General features: G+C 39.5%; 1 protein-coding gene and 1 long non-coding RNA gene across 9 annotated transcripts in view; one reads left to right on the top strand and one right to left on the bottom strand.

Moving 5' to 3' along the window:
* Positions 1-18,138, bottom strand: part of TGFBR1 (transforming growth factor beta receptor 1) — a 72,249-nt gene that overhangs the window by 5,517 nt on the left and 48,594 nt on the right. For 5 of the 7 annotated variants that reach the window (XM_081512131.1, XM_081512083.1, XM_081512101.1 and 2 more), the window contains 3 exons: positions 17,960-18,116; positions 6,369-6,493; positions 5,246-5,376 (listed from right to left, as the gene is read on the bottom strand). In XM_081512131.1, the coding sequence (XP_081368257.1) occupies positions 5,246-5,376; positions 6,369-6,493; positions 17,960-18,116 (413 nt within the window). The remainder of the gene's footprint in view (positions 1-5,245; positions 5,377-6,368; positions 6,494-17,959; positions 18,117-18,138) is intronic. The other 2 variants (XM_081512092.1, XM_081512108.1) reach the window with 1 other exon arrangement.
* Positions 1-18,138, top strand: part of LOC145514407 (uncharacterized) — a 57,161-nt gene that overhangs the window by 30,797 nt on the left and 8,226 nt on the right. The window lies entirely within an intron of this gene.

Below are 18,138 nucleotides of genomic sequence, written 5' to 3'. Positions count from 1 at the left end.
TAATCCAGATACCATCCTACATGTATCTAGTAGGATACACTAATAGACACAGCAGCAAACTAAGAGACAACATCTCTGCTATCATAAAGCTTACATGCACTTCAGTCGCTCAGTCGTGTCTAACTCCTTGCGACCCCATAAATCACAGCACGCCAGGCCTCCCTGTCCATCACCAACTCCCAGAGTTTACCCAAACTCATGTCCATCAAGTCGGTGATGCCATCCAGCCATCTCATCCTCTGTCGTCCCCTTCTCCTCCTGCCCCCAATCCTTCCCAGCATCAGGGTCTTTTCCAGTGAGTCAACTCTTCGCATGAGGTGGCCAAAGTATTGGAGCTTCAGCCTCAACATCAGTCCTTCCAATGAACACCCAGGACCGATCTCCTTTAGGATGGACTGGTTGGATCTCCTTGCAGTGCAAGGGACTCTCAAGAGTCTTCTCCAACACCACAGTTCAGAAGCATCAATTCTTCAGTGCTCAGCTTTCTTCACAGTCCAACTCTCACATCCATACATGACCACTGGAAAAACCATAGCCTTGCCTAGACAGACCTTTGTTGGCAAAGTAATGTCTTTGCTTTTTAATATGCTATCTAGGTTGGTCATAACTTTCCTTCCAAGGAGTAAGCGTTTTTTAATTTCATGGCTGCAGTCACCATCTGCAGTGATTTTGGGGCCCAAAAAAATAAAGTCTGACACTGTTTCCCCATCTATTTGCCATGAAGTGATGGGACCAGATGCCATGATCTGAGTTTTCTGAATGTTGAGCTTTAAGCCAACTTTTTCACTCTCCTCTTTCACTTTCATCAAGAGGCTCTTCAGTTCCTCTTCACTTTCTGCTATAAGGGTGGTGTCATCTGCATATCTGAAGTTATTGATATTTCTCCCGGCAATCTTGATTCCAGCTTGTGCTTCCTCCAGCCCAGCGTTTCTCATGATGTACTCTGCATACAAGTTAAATAAGTAGGGTGACAATATACAGCCTCGACGTACTCCTTTTCCTATTTGGAACAAGTCTGTTGTTCCATGTCCAGTTCTAACTGTTGCTTCCTCACCTGCATACAGATTTCTCAAGAGACAGGTCAGGTGGTCTGGTATTCCCATCTCTTTCAGAATTTTCCACAGTTTATTGTGATCCACACAAAGGCTTTGGCATAGTCAATAAAGCAGAAATAGATGTTTTTCTGGAACTCTTTTGCTTTTTCGATGATCCAGAGGATGTTGGCAATTTGATCTCTGGTTCCTCTGCCTTTTCTAAAACCAGCTTGAACATCTGGAAGTTCACGGTTCATGTATTGCTGAAGCCTGGCTTGGAGAATTTTGAGCATTACTTTACTAGCATGTGAGATGAGTGCAATTGTGCGGTAGTTTGAGCATTCTTTGGCATTGCCGACTGGGAGCCAACTGTGTCTCAGATCATGAACTCCTTATTGCCAAATTCAGACTGAAATTGAAGAAAGTAGGGAAAACCACTAGACCATTCAGGTATGACCTAAATCAAATCCCTTATGATTATACAGTGGAAGTGAGAAATAGATTTAAGGGATTAGATCTGATAGACAGAGTGCCTGATGAACTATGGACAGAGGTTCGTGACATTGTACAGGAGACAGGGATCAAGACCATCCCCATAGAAATGCAAAAAAGCAACATGGCTGTCTAAGGAGGCCTTACAAATAGCTGTGAAAAGAAGAGAAGCCAAAAGCAAAGGAGAAAAGGAAAGATATTCCCATTTGAATGCAGAGTTCCAAAGAATAGCACGTTTACGTTATAGAGGGCTAAAGCATATAATTAGTAAGTAAGCAAAACACATGGACTGTCAGTGGTAAATGCTGAGGAGAAACATCATTTAGGGAAGGAGATAAAATATGCCAGGAGATAAAAGTGCTATTTTAAATAGGTTGACAGGTAACGTCTCACTGACAAGGTAACATCTGAGCAAAGAGCTGGAAGGGGGATAATGAGCAAATCAAGAAACGTGAAGACATGGGATTCAGAAAGGCAGTCACCACAAAAGAGGCAAGAGAGATCACAGGTGAAAGCTGAGGGATATCCCAAGATGAAAGCTGGCCTAGAGCCAGCTTTTCAGACTGGAAAAGGTCAGAGGGCTCTGAAAAACACTTCTGTAGATATCCTATCAGTTTCAAATTCTCTATATTTTTCAGCTACTGAGGGGAGATTTGTAAAAACCCAAGAAAAGTGAAAGATTAAGTTAGTGATACAAAACTAGCCAAATAGAGAAAAAACCTAAAATAACAGTGATGGCATTAATTTAACATGCTGCGACAGTAATTGCAACTTGCATGTATGTTTTTAATGTTAACTACTAACTTTCCTTCATGCTTAATTAGCCATCTGTTTAATATTAATTTGCTCTAATTTGCCTAGTGAATGAGTGCATGAATAATTCCAGTTTGTAGTATCAAGATGAAATTTTTCAAAGACAAAATCTAGCCCAATTTCATTCGTTAAACATGCAGGTTCTGTGAGCACACAATATATTCTGTCTGGGCCTGGATACTTGATTTCAATGGAGGTAGCCAAGGAACTCTCTTGATCTCACAGGTATCTACTGAAGTCTACATTAATTTAAGATGTAAAATAAACTACTTAAGTGAACAGATTTTTATTCTTTCTAAACTACCAAACATCAACTCTAAAGGGAAATGCTTTATTTTACCAATATTATAATAGTAGTGGTTGTTCACTCAGTTATGTCTGAATCTTTCTGACTCCATGGAACGCAGCATCCAAGCTTCCTTGTCCTTCACTAACTCCCAGAGTTTGCTCAAATTCATGTCCATTGAGTTGATGATGCCATCCAACCATCTCATCCTCTGTCACCTGCTTCTCCTCCTGCCCTCAATCTTTCCCAGCATCAGGGTCTTTTCCAGTGAGTCAGCTCTTCACATCAGGTGGCCAAAGTACTGGAGCTTCAGCTTCAGCACCAGCCCTTCCAATGAAAATTCAGGGTTGATTTCCTTTAGGATTGACTTGGTTTGATCTCCTTGTTGTCCAAGAGACTCTCAAGAGTCTTCTCCAGCACCACAGTTCAAAACCATCAATTCTTTGGCACTCAGGCTTCTATGATCTAACTCTCACATCCATACATGACTACTGGAAAAACCACAGTTGTGACTATACAGACCTCTGTTGGCAAAGTGATATATCTGTTTTTAATATGTTATCTAGGTTTGTCATAGCTTTTCTTCCAAGGAGCAAGCATCTTTTTTAATTTCATGACTGCAGTCACCGTTCACAGTGATTTTTGAGCCCAAGAAAATAGTCTTTCACTGTTCTATTTTTTCCCCACCTATTTGCCATGAAGTGATGGTACTAGAGTTTTTCTGTATGTTGAGTTTTAAGCCAGCTTTTTCACTCTCCTCTTTCACCTTCATCAAGAGGCTCTTTAGTTCCTCTTCACTTTCTGTCATTAGGGTGATGTCATCTGATATTTCTCCTGGCAATCTTGATTCCAGCTTGAGGTTCATCCACCCCAGCATTTCGCATGATGTACTCTGCATATAAGCTAAATAAGCAAGGTGACAATATACAGTCTTGACAATACTCCTTTCCCAATTTTAAACCAGTTTGCCGTTTCCATGTCTGTTCTAAGTGTTGTTTCTTGACTGAATACAGGTTTCTCAGGAGGCAGGTAAGGTGGTCTGGTATTCCCATCTCATTCAGAATTTTCCACAGTTTGTTGTTGATCCACATAGTCAAAGGCTTTAGTGTAGTCAATGAAGCAGAAGTTTTTTTTGGAATTCCCCTGCTTTTTCTATGATCCAGCAGATGTTAGCAGTTTGATCTCTGGTTCCTCTGCCTTTTCTATATCCAACTTGTACATCTGGAAGTTCTCACTTCATGTACTGTTGAAGCCTAGCTTGAAGGATTTTGAGCATTACCTTACTAGTATGTGAAAAGAGTGCAATTGTGTGGTAGTTTGAACATTCTTTGACATTGCCCTTCTTTGGGACTGGAATGAAAACTGACCTTTTCCAGTCCTGTAGCCACTGCTGAATTTCCTAAATTTGCTGGCATATTGAGTGCAGCACTTTAACAACATCATCTTTTAGGATTTGAAATAGCTGGAATTCCATCACCTCCACTAGCTTTGTTTGTAGTAATGCTTTCTAAGGTCCGCTTGACTTCAAGCACCAGGATGTCTGGCTCTAGGTGAGTGATCACACCATCCTGGTTATCTGGGTCATTAAGACCTTTTCTGTACAGTTTTTCTGTGTATTCTTAATACCTTCTACTTCTGTTAGTAAAAGTTAGCAATTAAGGATAAATTAAATAACATTTTTCTTATAAATTCTTTAAAAGTACAACTACAAAAATATTTCTAAAACTTTTTGTAAGAGCTGGGGTTGAAAAGCACAGATACTGCTGAAAAGCAGTTTCCACAAATTCCTGATGAATAGTCAAATGAACAGTGAAATGAATAAAATGTAAAATCATCTGAACCATCTTCACAATCATCCAAATCCGTTCTTTTACAAAAACACATATTAAGGTCCTGAGAACTGAAGTGCTTTGCCCAAAGTCAGACTCTGAAATGTATGGTAGCCAGGTTAATCTAGAATATAGGCCTCCTGATTCCAGCCAGCACACAGCCCACTGTTTTGGGCTGCCCTGGTTGAAAGGAAGCTTTTTAAAAAAAAAAAAAAATTATTTTTTGGCTGTGCTGGGTCTTCATTGCTGCACTTGGCTTTTCTCTAGTTGTGGCAAGCTAGGGCTGCTCTCTAGCTGTGATACTTGGACTTCTCATTGTGGTGGCTTCTCTTGTTGCAGAGCCACAGGCTCTTAGGGCATGTTTCAGCCCCCAGGCTCTACAGCTCAATAAGTTGTGGTGCATGGGTTTAGTTGCTCTGTGGCCTGTGGGGGTCTTCCCAGAGCAGGGATTGAACCCATGTTAACTGCAATCACAGGCGGATTCTTACCACTGAGCCACCAGGGAAAGCCAGGAAGCTTTAATGTAAAATGCAGGAGCCTTGTTTCACTGGCAGATCTAAACACTGTTGTAGTAAACTGATGGCCACTGAAAATGTTCCATGGCCTTTGCAATGTACTTGAAATTGAACATAAAAAACAAATTACTCTGTTTTTACTCATTGATTTAATTAGCTACGAAAAAGAAAGGAATGGGAAATTTTACTTGTTTTCCTTAAAGAAAAGTAGCGAATTTCCACATACTAACCAGAAGCAGTTTAGAAAACTGTATAGTATCCAAAATAAATACTCACTTCACAGCTCTGCCATCTGTTTGGAATATTTGGCCTTAACTTCTGTTCACAAACAACTTTTCTCATTTCTTCAACTGATGGATCGGAAGGTACAAGATCATAATAAGGCAGCTGGTAATCTTCATGAATTCCTACATTGGTAAAGAATTTTAAAGAAACCCTATTTTGAAAGATTTACTCAGATAATGTCAGAACAATATTTGACCAGACAGAAAAGGAAAAGCTGGAAATCCTGTTACAGTGTCCCATTACTAAAACAGGTAAGTGGAACAGCCTGCTCTCTCTTATCCATGTCTGCATCAACAACCCACCTCCTTGAGTCAGTACTGAGCCCACACTTTGAAACTAAATCCTGCAATACAATCAGCAAAGGCTATTTTAATAATGGTTAACTATGAGTTGTGATGACCATGTTGACATTTTCTCCTAGAGCCCTAATGTGCAAGAAATGAAAGCCTTTATTCTGCAAGTGCACAGCCTCAGCTGGTAAAGGGACGCACACTCTCACTAAGGTGTGAGTCCTACACGGCAAGCCTGAGGTGCGAGTCCCTTCCTCCACTTGTGTCTCTTAATAACCTGTCCTATTTGCTACTCCACCCCTCACTGCCTCAAAAACCTGAGGCACTAGTCTCAGGTGAGCCTCGGTTCTCAAGGATAAGACTGTTTCTCAAGTAAACATTGAAAGTGCTCAATCGAACACAAACATACTTTACAAAGTAATGCAGTGACAGTGTATTTGCATTTTGCATATGTAATTTCCACTATCAAGATGGAGAAAATCACTACAATCTCGGGGGTAAAAAAAATCAGTCTGACTCCACTACATGCTAGAAATAGCTTCCTGGGTGGCCTCACAAGCAGTCATTCGTTCTAAATATCTATACTGCAAGATAACAAGGGGTTGGTTTCTGTTGCTTCCAAAAGTTCAAGTGGAACCAGAAAAAGACCACACAGGAATAAAGCTGTGTATTAGGATAAAGCCATACACAAGGATAAAGCATGTTGTGTCATCTCTCTGGCACTCTCATTGATCACTGGGTAAACAATTTCATTCAATAAAAAAGACAATTCTTAAACAACTTTTGTTTGTGACAAAATATTAGGGGAAGGGAGAGAAATTTACCACCGATGGAACATCGTCGAGCTACTTCCCAGAATACTAGTCCCATTGCATAGATGTCAGCACGTTTGAAGGATTCAAAGTGTTTCATATTTATGGAATCATCTAGAACTTCAGGGGCCATGTACCTAAAAAAGAAGTCAGCACTTCATTTTATGCAATAGTAACTTTTTAAACTGTTTCATCATCTTTCTTTTACTCCTGGGCAGGGAGGTCAGGGGGGTGGGGAGCAATATTAACTTTGACCTTTCCTCCTTTCACTATGGTTGTGCTGCTTTTTAAATTAAAAAAAAATTTTATTGAAGTATAGTTGACTTATAATATCATTAATTTCTGCTGTACAACAAAGTGATTCAGTTATATGTATATATACATTCTTTTTAAAATATTCTTTTCCATTATTGTTTACACAGATACTGAATATAGTTCTGTTCTGTACGGTAGGATGATGTTGTTTATCCATTCTATATGTAATAGCTTACATCTGCTAACTCCAGCTTCCCACTCCATCCCTCTCCCAACATCTTCCCCTCCAGCAACCACGAATCTGTTATGTCCCTCAATGTGTTTTGCAGATAGGATTATTTGTCTCATATTTTAGATCCACACATTAAGTAGTATCATGATATTTGTCTCTTTCTGACTGACTTCACTTATTATGGTAATCTGTAGTTACATCCATGTTGCAGCAAATGGCACTGTTTCATTCTTTCTATGGCTGAGTAGTATTCCATTGGATATATGCACCACATTTTCTTTATCAACTCATCTGTCAGTGGACATTTAGGTTGTTTCCATGTCTTGGTTATTGTGAAATAATGCTGCTATGAACATAGGGGGTACATGTATCTTTTTGGATTAGAGTTTTTTCTGGATATATAGCCAGAAGTGGGACTGCTGGACCATATGGTAATTCTGTTTCTCGCTTTTTCCATACTGTTTTCTATAGTGGTTATACCAACTTACATTCACACCAACAGTGTAAGAGAGTCCCCTTTTCTCCACATCCTCTCCAGCATTTGTTATTTGTACAGTTTTTAATGATGGCCATTCTGACCGGCCACTCACTGCAGTACCTCATTGCAGTTTTTATTTGCATTTCTCTAATAATTAGTGATATTGAGCATCTTCTCATGTGCCTATTGGCCATTTGTATTTCTTCTTTGGAGAAATGCCCATTTAGGTCTCTTGTCCATTTTTTGATTAAGTTGCTTGTTTTTTTTTTGTTGTTGAGTTCTATGAGCTGTTTACATATTTTGGAAATTAAGCCCTTGTCAGTTGCATCATTTGTAAATATTTTTTCCGATTCTGTAGGTTGTCTTTTCCTTTTTTTAATGGTTTCCTTTGTTGTGCTGAAAGCTTGTAAGTTTGATTAGGTCCCATTTGTTTCTTTGCTTCTACTGCCTTGGGAGACTGACTTAAGAAAACACTGATATGATTTATGTCAGAACATTTTGCCTATGCTCTCTTCAAGGAGTTTTTGATGTCATGTCTTATGTTTAAGTCTTTAGGCCATTTTGAGTTTATTTTTATGTATGGTGAGAGGGTATGTTCTGACATCATCAATTTCCATGTGGCTTTCCAACTTTGCTAACACCACTTGCTGAACAGACTCTTTTTCCCATTGTATATTCTTGCCTTCTTTGTCAAAGAGGCCTTAGGGGTATGGGTCTGTCTCTGGGCTCTGTATTCTGTTTCATTGATCCGTATGAATGTTTCTGTGCCAGGACCATGCTGTTTTGATTACTCTATCTTTGTAGTATTGTTTGAAGTCTGGGAGGGTTATGGTTCCTGTTTTGTTCTTTTTCTTCGGGATGACTTTGGCAATTCTGGGTCTTTTATGATTCCATATAAACTTTAGGGTTATTTGTTCTAGTTCTGTGACAAATGTCATGGGTAATTTGATAGGGATCACATTAAATCTGTAGATTGCTTTGGGCAGTATGGCCATTTTAACAATATTAATTCTTCCAATCCAAGACATGGGATATCATTCCATTTCTTTGAATCATCTTGTTTCCTTTGTATCCTGCTACCTTGCTGAATTAATTTATCACTTCTAGTAATTTTTGTGTGAAGTCTTTAGGGTTTTCTGTACATATATATATATATATATATATACACATATATAGAATCATATCATCTGCTTATAATGACAATTTAAATTTTTCCATCCAATTTGGATACCTTTTATATCTTTTTCTGATCTGACTGCTGTGGCCACAACTTCCAACACTACAGTATTTACTAGAAGAGGTGAGAATGGGCATCCTTGTCTTGTTCTAGATTTTAGCATTAGGGCTTTCAGCTTTTCACCTTTGAGTATTATACTGGCTGTGGGTTTGTCATAAACAGCTTTTATTATGTTCTCTTGATACCCACTTTTTTGGTAAAAGAGTTTTTGCATGAATGGATGTTGAATTTTGTCAAATGCTTTTTCTGCATCAATTGAAATGATTGTGTGGTTTTTGTCTTTTGTTTATGAGGTGTATCACATTGATTTGTATATGTTGAATCATCTTTGTGAGCTTGCAGTGAATCCCACTTGGTTGTGGTGTATGACATTTTTTGTGTGCTGTTCAATTCAGTTTGCTATTTTGTTAAGAATTTTTGCATCAATATTCATCACATATATTGGCCTGTATATATCTTTTTTGGTGGTTCTTTGTCTAGTTTTGGTATCAGAGTGATGGTGGCATTACAGAATGCCTTTGGCAGTGTTCCCACCTCTTCAGTTTTTTGGAAGCATTGATATAAATTATTTTGTATGTCTCACGTTGTATGTCTCGTGGAACTCACCCATGGAGCCATCTGGTCCTGGACTTTAGTTTGTTGGAAGTTTTTAAATTACAGATTGTATTTCACCTCTAGTAATCAGTCTGGTCAAATTATGTGTTTTTCCTTGATTAAATTTTTGGTGGACTGTATGTTTCTAGAAATTTGTATGTTTTTTTCAGTTCAGTCACTCAGTTGTGTCTGACTCTTTGCGACCCCATGGACTGCAGCATGCCACGCCTCCCTGTCACCCAACTCCCAGAGTTTACTGAAACTCATGTCCATTGAGTTGGTGATGCCATCCAACCATCTCATCCTCTGTTGTCCCCATCTATGTTGTCAAATTTATTGTCATATAATTGTTCATAGTATTCCTTTATGGTTTTTTGTATTTCTGCAGTATCAGTTGTTATGTCTCCTTTTTCATTTATTTGGGTTCTCTCTCATTTCTTCTTGGTGAGCCTGGTCAAAGATTTGTCCATTTTGTTTACCCTTTCAAAGAACCAGGTCTGGTAAATCTCTTTATTTCCTCTCTGATCTTTATTTTTTCCTTCCTTCTGTTGACTTTAGGTTTTGTTTGTTCTCCTCTAATTCTTTTAAGTGATAGGCTAGGTTGTTTATTTTGTATATTTCGTGTGTTTTTGAGCAAGGTCTGATTCGCTATGAACTTCCCTCTAAGAACTGCTTTTGCTGCATCCCACAGGTTTCTTTGGAGAAGGAAATGGCAACCCACTCCAGTATTCTTGCCTAGAGAATCCTGTGGACAGTGGAGCCTGGTGGGCTGCTGTCCATAGGGTCACACAGAGTCAGACACGACTGAAGCGACTTAGCATGCATGCATGCACGCACTGGAAAAGGAAATGGCAACCCACTCCAGTGTTCTTGCCTGGAGAATCCTGGGGATGGGGGAGCCTGGTGGGCTGCCGTCTATGGGGTCACACAGAGTCAGACACGACTGAAGCAACTTAGCAGTAGCAGCATTCAGTTCAGTTCAGTCGCTCAGTCGTGTCCGACTCTTTGCGACCCCATGAATTGCAGCATGCCAGGCCTCTCTGTCCATCACCAACTCCCGGAGTCCACGCAAACCCATGTCTATCGAGTCGGTGATGCCATCCAACCATCTCATCCTCTGTCGTCCCCTTCTCCTCCCGCCCCCAATCCTACCCAGCATTAGGGTCTTCTCCAATGAGTCAACCCTTCACATGAGGTGCCCAAAGTATTGGAGCAGCAGCATAGGTTTCTTTTTTGAAAATATGTGTGCCAGGTCTCAGCTGCTGCACATGGAGTCTAGTTCATAGATTGAACCTGGGCTTCCTGCATTGGGTGCTTGGAGTCTTAGCCACTGAATCACCAGGGAAGTCCCATTCCATAGGTTTTGTATGGTTGGTTTTATTGTCATTTGTCTCAAGGTATTTTTTAAATTTCCTCTTTGATTTCATCATTGACCCATTGGATTTTTTAGTATTGGTAGTATGTTGTTGAGTCTCTGTAACTTATTTTCTCCCCTCATTTCTTTTTCTGTGGTTGATTTCTAGTTTAATGCTCTTGTGGTCAGGAAAAATGTATGAGATAACTTCTACACTCTTAAATTTGTTGAGGCTTGTTTTATGCCCAAGAAGAATCCTAGAGAATGTTCCAGATGCACTTGGAAAAAATGTGTTTTGTTTTTTAATGTCCAGAAAATTTACCATAATTCTATTGTGTTGTTTAGGATCTCTCTTGCTTTACTGATTTTCTGTCTAGAAGATTTATCCATTGACGGGAGTGGGGTGTTCAAATCTCCTCTTCTTGTTTTCCCATCAATTTCTCCCTTTATGTTTGTTGGTATTTGTTTCATGTATTTAGATACTCCTACATTAGGTTTGTATATGCTGATGAGTATAAGATCCTCTTCCTAAATTGATCCTTTTTTCAATATAGTGTCCTTATCTATCTTTATGGTATTTGTTTGAAAGTCTGTATTGTCTGACATGAGTGATTCCCCACTTTCTTCTCATTTCTGTTTACATGAAATATTTTCCCATCCCATCACTTTTGATCTGTGTGTCTTCTGCCCTAAAGTGGGTCTTATAGGCAGCATGTTGTAGGCTCTGGATTAAAACAATAAATCTGCCACCCTGTCTTTTTTTTTATATTTTAAAAAATTTATTTTATTGTAGTATTGTTGATACACAATGTTAATTTCTATTGTACAGCAAAGTAATTCAGTTATACATTCTTTTCCATTAAGGTTTACCAGAGAATAATGAGAGATCTACTCTCTTTGAGAGTATATCTTTATTCTCATTTTTTATTTTATATTTGGGGATAGCTGATGTGTGTGTTTCAGGTGTACAGCAAAGTGATTCATTTGCACACACACACATATACATGTATCTGTTGTTTTCCCACATAGGTTATCAAAAAGTACTGAGTTGAGTTAGTTCCCTATACTATATAGTAGGTTCTTGCTAATATCTATTTTATATATAGTATCGTGTGTATGTGCTGTGCTGTGTGTCTGACTCCTTGTGACGCCATGGACTGTAGCCCACCAGGCTCCTCTGTCCATGGGGATTCTCCAGGCAAGAATACTGGAGTGGGTTGCCATGCTCTCCTCCAAGGGGATCTTCCCACCCCAGGGATCAAACCCAGGTCTCCTGCATTGCAGGCAGATTTACTGTCTGAGCCACCAGGGAGGCCCAAGAATGCTGGAGTAGGTAGCCTATCCTTCTCCAGGGGATCCTCCTGATCCAGGAATTGAACCGGGGTCTCCTGCATTGTAGGCAGATTCTTTACCAGCTGCGCTAGCAGGGAAGCCCATTGTGTGTATGTTAATCGCAAACCCATACTTTATCACTCCTTTCCACCTTTCCCCTTTAGTAACTAAGTTTGTTTTCTAAGCCTGTGAATCTGTTTCATAAATAAGTTCATTTGTGTCATTTTTTTAGATTGCACATGTAAGTGATATGCTATTTGTCTTTCTCTGATTTACTTTTACTTAGTATGATAATCTCTAGGTCCACTTGTGTTGCCACAGATGGCATTTTCTTTTTTAATGGGTAATATTTCATTGTGTGTGTCTATGTATGTATGTGTGTGTGTGTGTGTGTATACATACACCATATCTTATTTATCCATTCATCTGGACATTAGACTGTCTTATACTATTGTAAATAGTGCTGCAATGAACACTGGGGTGCATGTATCTTTTCAAATTATAGTTATAGTTTTTTCCAGATATATGCCCAAGAGTGGGATTGCCAGATCATATGATAGTTTCATTTTTAGTTTTTTAAAGAACCTCCATACTGTTCTTTATAGTGGCTGTACCAGTTTTCATTTCCACCAACAGTGTAGGAGTAGGAGAGTTCCTTTTTCTCCACACCCTCTCTAGCATTTATTGTCTGTAGACTTTTTTTTTTATGATGATGATGATGGCCATTTTGACAGGTCTGAGGTGATATGTCCTTGTAGTTTTGATTTGGGCTTCTCTAATTAGTGATGTTGAGCACCTTTTTATGTGCTTTTTTGGCCATCTGTATGTCTTCTTTGAGGAAATGTCTACTTAGATCTTCTGCCCATTTTTTGATTGGGTTGTTTTTCTTTAATATTGAGCCACACGAGCTGTTTGTAAATTTGGGAGATGAATCCCTTGTTGGTCACGTCATTTGCAAATATTTTCTGTCATTCGATGGTTGTCTTTTTGGCTTTGTTTATGGTTTCCTTTGCTATGCAAATGTTTGTCCCTCTGTCTTTTGACTGGAGTATTTAGCCCACTGACATTTAAAGTAACTATTGATATATATGTATTTATTTCCATTTTAACTTTGTTTTCCCATTGATTTTATATTTCTTCTTTGTCCCATTCTATTTCTTTGTTTTCCTTTAGTGGTTTGATGATTTTCTTTTCTGTTCTTTTATTTTTGGTTTCTGTGAATCTATTGTATGTTTTTGATTTGTGGTTACTCTGTTTTTCAAATATGTCAATCCTGTCTTATATCTACTTGCCTTAGATAGGTAGGCTCAAATATATCTAGGAAATGAAAGAAAAAAACCCTACATTTTCTTACTTTCCTCCCCCAAATTTTATGATTTAGATGTCCACTTTTATATCTTCATGTTCATTCTTCTGCTGTTCATTGTGGTTATCACTTTCACAGAAATTTTTTTTTTTTAAATCTGTGTACAGGCTTATTTCAGTAACTTGCTTTCCAATTGTGATTTTTTTTTTTTCCCCTATAGAGTATTACTCCTTTTCTATTTAGAGAAGACTTTTTCAGTATTTCCTTTAGGATAGGTTTAGTATTGCTGTATACTTTCAGTTTTCTGCTTTTCTGAGAAATTCTTCATCTCTTTCTATTCACCTTGCTGGGTAGAGGATCCTGGGTTGCAGATTTTTCTCTTTTAGGACTTTGAATATATCTTGCCACTTCCTTCTAGCCTGAAACATTTCTGTAGTGGAAACAGCTGATAATCTTATGGGGGGATCCATTGTAATTAACTTTTTGTCTTGCTTCCTTTAGAATTTTCCTCTTTTAACTTTTGCTATGTATAACCTGTCTTGGTGTAGGCCTGTTTGAGTTTACCTTGTTTGGGACCCTCAGTGCTTCCTGTACCTGAATATGTGTTTCATTCTTTATGACTGAAACCTTCCCATACCTAATTTCTTCAAATTCATTTTCAACCTCTTTTTCTCTTTCTTCTCCTTCTGGAATTCCTATTATGCATAGATTGGCATACTTTATCTTACCCCACAGGTCCCTTTTTTTCATTTGGCTTTCTGTCTACTGCCCTAATTGGGCAGTTTTCATATTCTATCTTCCAGGTCACATATTTGTTCTTCTTCTTTATTCTGCTATTCATTGCCTTTACTTCAGTTTTTGTCTTGGCAAGTGAGTTTTCTAATTTTTCTTGGTTCCTGTTTATAGTTTCTAATTCCTTTTTTACAGTACTCTGTATTTCTGTTGATAGCCTTTATTAATTCCTTCAGTATTTTCAGTCTTCTTTTTGAAATCAGTGCCTACTAGACTGAAGAGGTCTGTCTCATTGTTCTTTCAAGGGAATTCTCTTGGTCTTTCAACTGGGAGTGGTTCCTCTGCTTCTTCATTTTACTTGTATTTCTCTTCTGAGTTCAGTTCAGTTGCTCATCATGTCTGACTCTTTGCAACCCCATGGACTGCAGCATGCCAGGCTTCCCTATCCATCACCAACTCCTGGAGCTTACTCAAACTCATGTCCATTGAGTTGGTGATGCCATCCAACCATCTCATCCTCTGTTGTCCCCTCTCCTCCCACCTTCAATCTCTCCCAGCACCAAGGTCTTTTCTAGTGAGTCAGTTCTTCCCATCAGGTGGCCAAAGTATTGGAGTTTCAGCTTCAACATCAGTCCATCCAATGAATATTCAGGACTGATTTCCTTTAGGATGGACTGGTTGGATCTTCTTGCAGTCTGAGGGACTCTCAAGAATCTTCTCCAACACCACAGTTCAAAAGCATCAATTCTTTGGCACTCAGCTTTCTTTATAGTACAACACTCACATCCATACGTGATTACTGGAAAAACCATAGCCTTGACTAGACGGACCTTTGTCAGCAAAGTAATGTCTCTGCTTTTTAATATGCTGTCTAGGTTGGTCATAGCTTTCCTTCCAGGGAGCAAGCATCTTTTAATTTCATGGCTGCAGTCATCATTTGATTTTGGAGCCCAAGAAAATAAAGTCTCTCACTGTTTCCATTGTTTCCCCATCTCTTTGCCATGAAATAATGGGACCGGATGCCATGATCTTAGTTTTCTGAATGTTGAGCTTTAAGCCAACTTTTTCACTCTCCTCTTTGCCTTTCACCAAGAGGCTCTTTAGTTCTTCTTTGCTTTCTGCCATAAGGGTGATGTCATCTGCATATCTGAGATTATTGATAATATTTCTCCCAGCAGTCTTGATTCCAGCTTGTGCTTCATCCAGCCCAGCATTTCACATGATGTACTCTGCATATAAGTTAAATAAGCAGGGTGACAATATACAGCCTTGATGTACTCCTTTCCCTATTTGGAACAAGTCTGTTGTTCCATGTCCAGTTCTAACTGTTGCTTCTTGACCTGCATACAGATTTCTCAGGAGGTAGGTCAGGTGGTCTGGTATTCCCATCTCTTAAAGATTTTCCACCGTTTGTTATGATCCACACAGTCAAGGCTTTGGCATAGTCAATAAAGCAGAAGTAGATGTTTTTCTGGAACTCTCTTGCTTTTTTGATGATCCAGTGGATGTTGGCAATTTGATCTCTGGTTCCTCTGCCTTTTCTAAGTTCAGCTTGAACATCTGGAAGTTCACGGTTCACATGCTGTTGAAGCCTGGCTTGGAGAATTTTGGGCATTACTTTGCTAGCATGTGAGATGAGTACAATTCTGCAGTAGTTTGAACATTCTTTGGTACTGCCTTTCTTTGGGAAGTGGCCAGTCCTGTGGCCACTGCTGAGTTTTCCAAATTTGCTGGCATATTGAGTGCAGCACTTTCACAGCATCATCTTGTGAATTTAGGAGAAACAATTATCTACAGTGGTCTCTGAGGACTATTTTTGGTGGGAGCACCCTTGTGTGGGTTTAGTATTTTTGGTGCAAGGGCTATTTTAGTACATGGTCTCCTCAGCATGTACTGGTCATTATCCCTTTGATAGAGGGTATGCAGATACCTGGTCCTGGTGTTCTTGGCAGTGGTGGCAGCTCATGATCGTTCCTGGAGGTGGTGTCCTGCTGCCTGAGAGCTAATACAGGGGAAAACGCCCTTCACACACAGCCCACACAATGGTGCCTGGCCTCTAAGGCAGCCCAGGCTTTCTCTGCATACACCCTCAGATGTGGTCACATCAGACTCTAACCCCTTCAGACTATTTCTATACATCCCACCCCTGTCCTCCCAGGTCTGATTTCTGAAGCCTAAGCCTCCACACATAACTGAGATCATATTAGACTCAAGAAAAAAAAATTAATATCTCCTCTGGCTTACTCCAAATCCCATGAAAAGCTGAAATAGCAATTGTATACTATTTGCCTTATGATCTTTGTTTCCAGTGACCCACATCCTAGGCGTACTACTATACACCACCTACTTTGCTGTGTACTATGCAGGGACTATGTATTTCAGTCTAGAAGTCGTCTTTTAAAACAGGATAAAAGGAAAGGTAAGGAGATACTCCGGGGGACAAAATAATAGATAAAAATGAATGCCAGTCCTTATTGATACCATATTGCACACTTCTGAGGTTTCAAAAATCCTACTAAGGTTACACATTAGGACTCACAAAGACCTGCAGCAACCACTGCCTGGAACCCTGAGTCAAGAGATCTCAGAGTCCTCATTGAATCCATAAATACATCTGAGATAGACTAAAGCTCAGCTCTATTCAAATCCAATGTAGCAGTTTGAAGTTATGTGGTGGCAAAATGCTGTGATACACAAAGCAAAGCCTTTTGGGTCAGAAAGCCCCAGGTTCAAATCTCAGCTCACCATCCATGAAGTTGGTTGGCCACATTAACCTTCACAAGGTGGCTTCCTCACCTGTGAATTGAGGGTAGTGATACTTACCTAGTTAGGTTCTTTGAGTACTCGTGTGTGTGTGTGTTAGTCACTCAGTCATGTCCGACTCTTTGCGAGTCCACAGACTGTAGCCCATCAGGCTCCTCTGTCCGTGGGATTCTCCAGGCAAGAATTCTGGAGTGGGTTGCCATTCCCTTCTCCAGAGGATGTTCCTGACCCAAGAATCGAACCTGGGTCTCCCACATAATAGCTGCTGCTGCTAAGTTGCTTCAGTCGTGTCCAACTCTGTGCAACCCCATAGATGGCAGCCCACCAGGCTCCGCCATCCCTGGGATTCTCCAGGCAAGAACACTGGAGTGGGTTGCCATTGCCTTCTTCCCCCACATAGTAGGCAGATTGTTTACTGACTGAGCTACCAAGGGAGTACTCATAGATTCAACAAATACTTATTGAGGACCTACTATGTTCTAGGCACTGTGATAGATGCTGGGAATACAAGGCTTCTCTCAAGCAGCTTACGATCCAATGGAATATACAGATAAGTGAACAGTTATAATGTGCTAAGTGGTCCAGATTTAGCATGCAATATGAGGGCCTGACAAGGACATCTAACAGTCCAGAAAAAGATTCTTCTGAGAAAGGAAGACTCAGTACAAGTTAAGGAAACAGGAGGGGAAAGTGTTCTAGGACAGAAGTCCCCAATCTTGGGCCCACAAACTGTGGTACCTCCTGTCAGATCAGTGGCAGCATTAGATTAAAAATAAAGTGCACAATAAATGCAATGTGCTTGAATCATCCTAAAACCATCTTCCCCACCCCTAGTCCTTGGAAAAATTATCTTCAAAACAATGAGTCCCGGGTGCCAAAAAGGGTGGGGACTGCTGCTCTAGGATATAGCACATGTGAAAGTTTAAAGAGAGAAAGCTATGTTTTCAGGAAATAAAAATATAAAAACAGTTGGGCTAACTACAGTGCAACATTTGAAAAGAACATTAAATGATGTAATATACATAAGAGACACATTAAAATGACTGGTACACAGTAGGTACCCCATAAATATTAACTATTCTTATGATAACATAACTAATGGTAGTATTTTCTGGAAAGGCTACCTTTCATCAGCAGTAACCTTTGTAAGTTAGCTAACCATGATTTCAGAGCAGGCAAGACCATGAGATCTTCTACCTGTGAGCAATCTAATAAAGTACAAGGTTGAGTTTCAGAAAAGTTACGTATCTAGAAATGAGAAGGAAAAGAAGTCAACTTCAGAACATAAAAATAACTGTGTTCACTCTGTGATAAGTATACCTTTTTGTTCCCACTCTGTGGTTTGGAGCAATGTCAATTGTATCTGTGGCCGAATCATGCCTTACTGCCAATCCTAAGTCTGCAATACAGCAAGTCCCATTCTTCTTTACCAAGATATTCTTTGATTTCAAATCCCTATGAGCTATGGCTGGTTTTCCTAAAGAAAAAGAAAGTTAAAC

The sequence above is a fragment of the Giraffa tippelskirchi genome, chromosome 1 (assembly GCF_054371585.1).
Source record: "Giraffa tippelskirchi isolate mGirTip1 chromosome 1, T2T-mGirTip1v1.2.pri, whole genome shotgun sequence".
NCBI classification, from domain to species: domain Eukaryota; kingdom Metazoa; phylum Chordata; class Mammalia; order Artiodactyla; family Giraffidae; genus Giraffa; species Giraffa tippelskirchi.
Note: the sequence above shows the minus strand (reverse complement) of the source record. Positions and strands in the feature narration are given on the sequence as shown.